The sequence below is a fragment of the Engraulis encrasicolus genome, chromosome 5 (genome assembly GCF_034702125.1).
Source record: "Engraulis encrasicolus isolate BLACKSEA-1 chromosome 5, IST_EnEncr_1.0, whole genome shotgun sequence".
Lineage (NCBI taxonomy): Eukaryota > Metazoa > Chordata > Actinopteri > Clupeiformes > Engraulidae > Engraulis > Engraulis encrasicolus.
The window spans coordinates 25990446-26000445 of NC_085861.1; the positions used below are offsets into that span (position 1 = coordinate 25990446).

Genomic DNA, 10000 nt, shown 5'->3' on the forward strand with positions numbered 1-10000 from the left:
TGTGTACTGTATGTGTGTGTGTGTGTGAACTGTGTGTGTGAACTGTGTGTGTGCGTGTGTACTGTATGTGTGCGTGTGTACTGTATGTGTGTGTGTGTGTGTGTACTGTGTGTGTGTGTGTGTGTGTGCGTGCGTGTGTGTGTGTGTTTGCGAGTGGATAAATTCTCCTGCTGACATGGTAGCTCCCTCCGTGTAGTGTTACTGTAGTGTAGGATATGCATGTCACACACCCCAGGAAGCCACAGAGGAGGCCAGCAATGGGGCCCTTCAGCCAGGCCACTGTGTGTGTGTTTGTGTGTGTGTGTGTTTGCGCATGTGTGTGTGTGAACGTGTGTGCGTGCGTGCGTCGCAGTGACTGGGCCAGACCAGGAGCTGGATGGGTGGACTGCTATTGCTGTTGTTTGTTTGTGTATGGATGTGTATGTGTGTGTGTGTGTGTGTGTGTGTGTGTGTGTGTGTGTGTGTCTGGCAGTGAGTGGAGTAGAAATGGTGGTCGAGCTGACGGAATGTCTGACTGTTGCCGGCCAAGATGTCTAGAGCAGTGTTTCCCAACCTTTTCTGACTCGCGTACCCCCTAAGCCTTTTTGTTGTACCATGAGTACCCCCTATCTCATGCTCTCTATATATTCCTTTATCCCAGTATGACTATACTCTATTCAATTGTCGTTATCACATTTTGCCGCGTACCCCCTGTGGTGTGCTCGCGTACCCCTAGTGGTACACGTACCCCTGGTTGGGAAACACTGGTCTAGAGCACCAGAATAAGCTGAACACGCACACGCACAATCACCTACGCACGCACGCACACATGCACGCACGCACATACACACACACACACACACGCACAATCACCTACGCACGCATGCACACATGCATGCACGCACATACACACACACGCACGCGCGCACGCACACGCACACGCACAAACCAGGTTGGATCGGTCTAACGGAAGAAAGGAAAATGATTACAATTATTCAAATGAATTGTTATCATTACAACTTTGTTCTCACCTTTTTCACCTTCGTAATTTTGCTTAGAATTTTTGCCGTCTTGTTCGTTAAACGGTTACTATCGTGGACATATGCGCTACATGCTACAAGTCCCCTACACACATTGCTATTCCTGTTACTACTATTTTAACCTGCCATAGTTTCCGAGCATATGTAATGTGGCGCTCCTGTGCGTGCCTGGTGGCGTCTTTGTCTTAATAGCGGAGTGTCGTGAGCTATTCTGAGAGTTCTGGGAGAGTTCCCCTGGTTTTTGTTCCCCCCCCGATCTCGTTTGCCATTTCTTCATTCCGACTCTGAAGAGCACTTTTCTCACGTTCATTTGAAGGTGCCGTGTAAACAAAGATGTTATGACTAAAGTTTTTTTTTGGTACGTTTCAATTAAGTGTAGATGGAATACAGGGTGTATGCAGCATTCGATGAGTGTGTGTGTGTCTATGTGCATGTGAATATATGTACGGGTGTGCCAGTCAATGCACACAGTTCACAAATAGTTAGGAAGATACTAAAGCTTGCAGCTGAAATGTCAAGATGAGCCTCATCTTCAAGCCTAGTGTGTGTGTGTGTGTGTGTGTGTGTGTGTGTGTGTGTGTGTGTGTGTCTGTAAAAGGCGAGGGACACCGATGTGTGCGCACCAGTGTTGCCAGTGCCCTTGTACTGTACCTGTGTGTGTGTGTGTGTGTGTGTGTGTGTGTGTGTGTGTGTGTGTGTGTGTGTGTGTGTGTGTGTGTGTGTGTGTGTGTGTGTGTGTGTGTGTGTGTGTGTGTGTGTGTGCGCGCGCGCGCGTGCATGTGTGTCCTTACTTCCCAGTCCTCTCGGGTGTGTAGAAGGCCAGTGAGACGGAGGTGTGTGTGCGGACGTAGCCGACCCTCTTGACGGCCAGCAGCTCCCTCTTGTCCACCTCCCCCAGCACCAGGAACCAGCCCTCATCTTTGGGCTTGGGGAACCGCGGAGTCTGGGCCTTACTGTCCTGCTTCCTCTGGAGAGAGAGAGAGAGAGAGAGAGAGAGAGAGAGAGAGAGAGAGAGAGAGAGAGAGAGAGAGAGAGAGAGAGATAGAGATAGAGACACAGAGAGAGAGAGATACATTACCATGTAGGAACCAATCTAGCCCTCATCCTAAAGGCATACAGTCATGGCATAGGCGCACGCACGCACGCACGCACGCACGCACGCACGCACGCACGCACGCACGCACGCACGCACGCACGCACGCACACGCGCGTAGGTTACTACATGCACATCCGCATAAACACACAACAACATGACAAAGCATGTACTTGTTTGTGCATTAAGATGTATGGTGCAAAGTGTGTGTACTAAGGCTGTAACGATACACCCAACCCACGATTCGGTTTGTATCACGATATATGACCCACGGTTCGATACGCCCCACGATTTTATTTATTTTTAAGGGAAAAAAATAAGAAGAAAATAAATTATGGGCTATATTTATATATAGGCCTATGCTTTCTTTTTGCATTTACTTGCCTACATTATTTTTTTAGGTCTACTAAATGATGTTGCAGATATAGGCCTACCACTGCAACCTGTTCCCCAGGTGTTGACATCAAAGCACAACACAGAGAAATAAGGGATATTAGTTCACCAAGGAAAAATAGGCTTATTACTAATAGGCTTAGATCATATCATGCTGAGATGCTGACCATGTGTGAGAGACAGAGATGGAGAGAGAAGGGTCAGGGTTCCAGTAGGCCTATAGGTAGCCATAACAACAGTCTCACATTATCAAACATTATCCAATTAATATCCAAACATTCACTGAAAACAACACTGGTCATATTTCGTCAGGAAACATGTTGTATTAAGTTACTTACAGAAATGCAACACTTAATTTTGATGTTTAATATTTTTGTAACTGTTTTGATCGTGCAGCAGCGCGCACACGCTTATACAAACAAAACTCGAAATGAACCTCAGTTATGTTCTCAGTATGCAACACGCACGTTGTCCTTTGTTTGGTTTTGTGACTTGAAATGGAGCATATTTTCGCTAAGCAGGCTTTCAATGTGGGGAGGATACAATGCTGCCTAATATCCACATCGACCTCAACGTTCGCCCGACTTCAGACACTCTCTTATGAGCGTATAGAGCTCTTTCAAAGCTCTTTCAAATTTGGGCAGGCGGAGCATCTCGCTCTCTCGCACTTTCTCTCTCTCCGCTCAACGTCTATCTCCACTCAATATACATCAGCGCATGCATGAATCAAAAAAATCTTCACACGTTTGATAAAGCCTTCTTGGTCTGTTGTTCATTTCTGTGCTTTACCTTCCGACGTTTGCCCAAGTTTTTTTGTCTCGCGGTCGCGGAGGTTGCTCAGGCAATGAATAACAACCAATGCACGTGCTGGTTGGACGGAACATTTTACAGGAGAGAGGGGTGAATGGAAGTGTTACTCGCTCATGTGCGCCCCATTTCTAATTGTCTTTGAGCGCATATACAAGCATTAAGCGCATATGCAAGCATTTGCCTGTATCCTGCTGTTTTCTAGACTGAGGGGTAACAACTTTAAAAGGGCGCATCGCGATTCTGCGAGGAAGGTTCGCGATAGGGGTTCGTGGGTCTGCGTACCGCGATCCCTCGGTTCGATGCAATATCGTTACAGCCTTAGTGTGTACTGTTTGTGTGAATGCCAACGTCGGACAAAACACAGTGTTACTCACTCCTTTTGAAAATCGGACGGTCACCCCAAGTTAAACTCACATGCAAGGCTTCATAGCGGTGCGTCACCTTACCTGGCTGTGTTTCCCGGTATTTCCCAATTGACATAAACAATGCAGAGAAACGAGCGAATCACGAAAGCCTTTCTGTGTTGCGTCACATCGAAAGAAGGCGCTGTCCACAAAGGTTTATGTCGACCCATTTTTCTAAAAACATGTTGAGTAATTTTTTTCTGCTTGTTTTCAAAACAAGCAACGCCTGGTGGCCCGAAACCTAGTTTAGCTATCAGCTGGTTGCTACTCTCAGATACAAACGGAGCACAAAGCCTCATACATACAGCCTGCCCACTCTGGTCGCAGTTCTTGCAGCCTAGGGGTCGCTGTCGAAAAAGCACAGCCCTGAATGGGGACTGCACGGCGCCCCTATAGTGCAGTACCACCCGGGGATGTGACGAGTCTAACCTTAGACCAGTGGTGCTCAAACTGTGGTACGTGTACCACTGGTGGTACTTGAGACATCTCTGGTGGTACTTAGAAGAATTTTTATTTTTTGGCTGATCACGTTGTTGCAAATGAAAATGTCTCTTTGGTCTCATATTTTGTAATATTGAATTGTATGAATCTGAAAACATAATGCAGAATAATAGGCCTACTAGGCAAGCAAGACATTTAAAAACAAACTTGCACTGAATGTGACTGTAGCTGTTGATGCCATTATGAACCTCTCCTATATTGACTGGAAAAGGTGAATTTAGAAGGCCTTTACTGCGATATTCTAATGTTGGTTGTCAAGGTGGTACTCGGAGAGCTCAATATTTTCTCAGGTGGTACTTCACACAAAAAGTTTGAGAACCACTGCCTTAGACGATCTCTCCACAGAGCGGGAGGAGGGAGCCAATCAGAGACGGATATACACGACAAACCCGGAAAACCCTCTAGTTTCTCCACAAGCCACCTTGCTAGCTTACAAAAACGGATTGAAACAAAGCAACCAGAACATTTTTTTAAACAGGACCAACGCGTAACACATTCAATAACAATGGGGAACACAGCAATATTAATGAAATGACGTTGAGAGGACATCTTTAAGTATTAGTGTGTGAGACAGTGTATCAACACTGACCCGGTGCTGTCCTTTGCTGCAGATGCGTCTGAGTGTCACTTGCAGGAGGTACTCCTGTGTGTGTGTGTGTGTGTGTGTGTGTGTGTGTGTGTGTGTGTGTGTGTGTGTGTGTATGTGTGTGTGTGCGCATATCAACACACTCTGTGGTGCCCTCTGGCGCTGCTGATGTGTCACGTGCAGTACATACTCCTGAGTGTGTGTATCTACAAGTATGTGCACGTGTTTGTGTGTGTGTGTGTGTGTGTGTGTGTGTGTGTGTGTGTGTGTGTGTGTGTGTGTGTGTGTGTGTGTGTGTGTGAGTACTCACCCTGTGGTGTCCTCCGCTGCTGATGCGTCTGAGGGTCACCTGCAGTACGTACTCCTGGTCGGCGTGGAGCGCTATCCAGTTGCTGCTGTCCCGCAGGCCGGAGGGGGGCAGAGTGAGGGGTACGGGCCGCTCCCCTTGCTCGCCCCCACCCGCACCCGCACCCCCGTCCCACCAGCCGCGCACCCCCACGCTCACCTCCACCACCGGCAGCTGGGACAGGAAGCTCCACGCCTGGGGACGCACAACGCCAGGGACACACATGCAGGTATTTGCGTGAGTATTTGTGGGTTTCTTTTCAAACCTTAATGTAAAAAAACCATGAAATCGTACATATAAAATTGCCATTACAGCATCAGCAGCTTCGCTCGCCTATGGTAACTACACATCAAAAATAGTTTTATTACCGTATGTTGAAAATAACTTGTCACCATAGACACGTTGAGCAATAGACATTCTCAAATGTAAATGAACAATTCTCTGAGGGAACTGACACAATATTGATGCGAGGAACGTGCCTAGCTTGAACAGCAGGGAAAGACAGCATCTGTTAAATGTTTCACTTCAAAGTGACTTTCACTGATTTTACCGATGCGTGGAACTGTCAGACACACTGACCGCTGCACTTTTATTAAATAAACCTACTGTCATATGCTATGAAAAGTCTTAGAAGAATCATAATTTGACTTCAGAATTAGAGAGTAAAAAGCGGAACAGATGGAACGTCTTTCTATCGCCAAAAAGAAGTTCAGTTGACTACAACTTAACTACTTTGACTCTTTGGTATGAACTAGTGAAACATAAAAATGTTTGTGATTCAATGACAAAACAGTCGTGTTACAAAACACAATGATTGAGCATGAGTTTCAAGTAGGGATGCACGATACACATTTTTTCACTTCCGATCCGATCCCGATATCTAAATTTGGATATCTGCCGATACCGATACTACTCCGATCCTATACCAAAACCACATATATGCATGGGTTTCAACTTGAGGTAGGCCCAAGTAGACTATTTGGTCTGAAAAGGAAGTCAGAAGAACAGGAAACCAATTAATAAGTAAAAAGTAACAAGTAAAAAAGTAACAATCTCATCCTGAAAACTAATATGCAAGTGAAATTAACATTACACCTGTCTCAGGTGCTGTTTATACATACCTGGGTATTTTGATAAACGAACATTTTGCTTAGCGAAATATTTTCGTTCACATCAAAGGCAAATACGCATACATGTGCTGTTGAGAGCGGTCATAAATACGTTAAACCTGTGGGCCGTAAGTAGTGCCATTCAAGTCTCCGTTTATCTCTGTTTATATACAAACGCTAACCGGAGATTTAAAAAAATCTCCACTTTTGCCGGAGTTTTTTTGGAGCTTCGTTTACAGAGGGAAAACCTTCGTTTGTTTGTGAACGAAAGGCACATCCGAAGGGTGAGGTCTGCGTATATCAAAATACCCGGGTGTGTATAAACACCGCCTCAATGTCAGTATCAGGAAAATTCCGATACTTTGGGAAAATTCCGATCCGATCCGATCTCTGAATTATGTTGATATCTGAACCCGATACCGATACACCGATACCGATATCCCATCCCTAGTTTCAAGCTGTTGTGAGTGGTGCGTATGGGAGCAGGGGGTCATTCAGGCAGTGAGTGCGTTTATATACAGTTCAGCATCCCCAATATGATCATAACCGGGATATGCCTCATATTCGGGATAAGGTGTTTATATGAGCACAGAGTGTTATATCTCGGTCTACATTCTTGGCCATTATAGAATTATCTTCAAATGCGTGTAGCCTGGATACCAGCAACAGCGTTCTATGGAAAGCCCCTGTATTCAGGATAAGGTGTTTACATGCGTCAGTATCCTGACTTCTGTCAGAACGCTCCACCTAGCACAGTGGTATTCAATTGGTGAGGCGTGCCTCCTTGGGGGGGGCGACAAAGAGTCCCTGGGGAGGCGCGGGGCAACACGCAAGGAAAGTTGCACGTTCTGTAAATATCTGCAGTAGGCATTGATTGTCTTTACCTACTCCAAGGGGAGGCTCACAGTCAGTGCGTTTGAAAACCCCTGACCTAGCATATCCTGATTTATCAGTATCTGATAGTCGGGAAAAGGTGTTTATATGCTCAAACGCAAACGCTTAATATCCCGATCATATTCGGGATACTGAACTGCATGTAAACGCACTCAGCGTCATTGCTCTAAACAGCCGTGGTTCACTTGCCCACACAACAGTGCTAAGCAAAATGCTGAGATGATGAGAACCTGGTCTCAAAAACACTTCACAAAATAACACATTTCAAGGCATTAAGACCACCGGTGCCCTATGGGCGAAAAAGGCAGAAACGAAATAACACTTTTACAGCTTTCCACTTGAAAATGCTAAAGATGTGTGATCAGCAGCCCTTTGATGTGGCACTGAGGTGCAGACAGGAGAGCGGAGGAGGAGAAGAGGAGCAAAAAAACGAAAAAGGAAAGGCGGAAAGAGAGAAGAAAAGAGAGGAAAAGAAAGAGAAAGAAGAGAAAAAAAAGAAGCAGAGTGTCAGCGTCCCCCTGCCAAGGCTATTTATATCTGGCTTACTCTGCCTCGGCCAATGAGGCTGGGACGCAGCCGCGCATCTCATTAGTTCATTAGCACGCCACAGGCAGGGGGGAGAGGACAGGGGGCTCCGGGGGTGTGTGTGTGTGTGTGTGTGTGTGTGTGTGTGTGTGTGTGTGTGTGTGTGTGTGTGTGTGTTGGAGGGCAGATGAGTGTGTGTGTGTGTGTGTGTGTGTGTGTGTGTGTGTGTGTGTGTGTGTGTGTGTGTGTGTGTGTGTGTGTTGGAGGGCAGATGAGTGTGTGTGTGTGTGTGTGTGTGTGTGTGTGTGTGTGTGTGTGTGTGTGTGTGTGTGTGTGTGTGTGTGTTGGAGGGCAGATGAGTGTGTGTGTGTGTGTGTGCGTGTGTGCGTGTGTGCTGGGGGGCAGTTGAGTGTGTGCTTGTGTGTGTGTGTGTGTGTGGTGGTTGTACTGTATGTGAGTGTGCAATGATGTGTCTGTGTGTTGGGCATGGGATGTATGTGTATGGCATGAGGTGTGTGTGTGTGTGTGATAGGCTGCATATGTGTGTGTGTGTGTGTGTGTGTGCGTGCATGCATCTGCTGTGAGGCAGTGGGGGCTGGACACTCTTATTAGATGTGTAATTAGCCGACAGACATTGCAGCCAAACACACACACACACACACACACACACACACACACACACACACACACACACACACACACACACACACACACACACACACACACACACACACACACACACACACACACACACACACACGCACACACACACACACACACACCGTCAGTCTTTGTGCATGGACAGTGCAGAAAAAAGTTTGAGAAATTTCAAATTTCTCAGTGTTAAACGTACTATTTTTTCAAACACCCTATTCCATTTCTCAAAAAAGGGAAAAAAAAGAGAAATAGGAATCAGTTTGGATGAGGGTGCAGATCCTTCTAAAGCCAGGAGGGAGGAGAGGAACCATACACTACACTTGTTGGCCTGTAATGCACATAGAGGCATGTCTGAGGCTCATCTCTAATCCTGCATGCTATCGTAGCCAATCAATCATGATATTGAATCCAACCTACTCAATGTTCGCAAGCATGTGTGTGTGTGTGTGTGTGTGTGTGTGTGTGTGTGTGTGTGTGTGTGTATTCGGCACTGTACCCATGAGAACCTTTAGTCACCCTCAAATTGCTGTCCTCAGAGGAACTGCTCTATGGAGAGAGAGTAGATGTGTGCAGAGATGTGTGGACACCCTTCATCTATTCGTGTGTGTGTGTGTGTGTGTGTGTGTGTGTGTGTGTGTGTGTGTGTGTGTGTGTGTGTGTGTGTGTGTGTGTGCGTGCGTGCGTGCGTGAACCTTCCGCTTCGTTCCGTTACCTGGGAGACCTGGTTTGGCGGCAGCTCCTCTCTCACCATGGCGGCGAAGGTGGACTCCTGTCCGCCACACGCGGCCATCAGCTCAGGGAGGCTTTCGATTGGCCCGTCGTAAGTCCCGCCTTTACCCCCAGCGCCGCCAAATTTTCCAGATCTGGAGGCCCACCTCCTGTTTTGGGGAGCAGAGAGTAAGGACATGAGTGGTCACGTGACCCGCCAATCAATTCCTCCCTGCGGTCCAGACGCGGTGGGAGGTCTAGCCGTCCCATGAGCCTCTTCTTAACCATTCAGATTGTCTTCCCACCGCACGCATCACTGTACTTACTGCCCTGCGCTTGATCTGGGGGACACAAGAGCCTCTGAAGACATGATGCGGATGCCAGTGTGTGTTTCCATATTAACCCATTTTAGTCTAAGACCTTTTTGGGAACGGGTGCCCTCTGCCTATTAAAACCTAAATATCTCAGCCTCCTAGGGACATGAAAACATGACATGAGTTGCATTTAAAAGAGCTTAATTTTGCATTAGTTGCATTTAAAAGAGCTTAATTTTGCATTAGTTGCATTTAAAAGAGCTTAATTTTGCATTAGAATGTGTTCATTCAGCTCTAACATACCCACATTTTTAAATAAAAAAAAACCCCTCAAATCTAAAGAGCCTTGCAGCGTTTATGTCGCTCCAGGCTAAAATGGGTTAAGACGAAAACAGTGATACTGGTGCTGTGTGGGTGTGTGGGAAGGACCGATTTTGGGGCACATGTTTGTCCGTCCGCAAAGCAGCATGTCCTTGTCTGTGCACATGAAGACCTATAATCTGTGTGGATGTCTGTGTCTGCATATAACATACATAAAGACACATGCATGCACGCATGCACACACGTACACAGACAATTCTAGTGTTGCCGTGTTCATATGTAAATGGTGAAACTATTGAAATTACTGTTTGTCACAGGTT

At 46.5% G+C, this 10000-nt stretch overlaps 1 protein-coding gene across 1 annotated transcript in view; it reads right to left on the bottom strand.

Annotated features, from left to right (window-relative positions):
* ascc3 (activating signal cointegrator 1 complex subunit 3) overlaps window positions 1-10000 on the bottom strand; it is a 291707-nt gene that overhangs the window by 2537 nt on the left and 279170 nt on the right. The window contains exons 42-44 of the mRNA XM_063199022.1: window positions 9050-9215; window positions 5117-5347; window positions 1811-1986 (exon numbers count right to left, since the gene is read on the bottom strand). Coding sequence (XP_063055092.1) covers window positions 1811-1986; window positions 5117-5347; window positions 9050-9215 — 573 coding nt within the window. The remainder of the gene's footprint in view (window positions 1-1810; window positions 1987-5116; window positions 5348-9049; window positions 9216-10000) is intronic.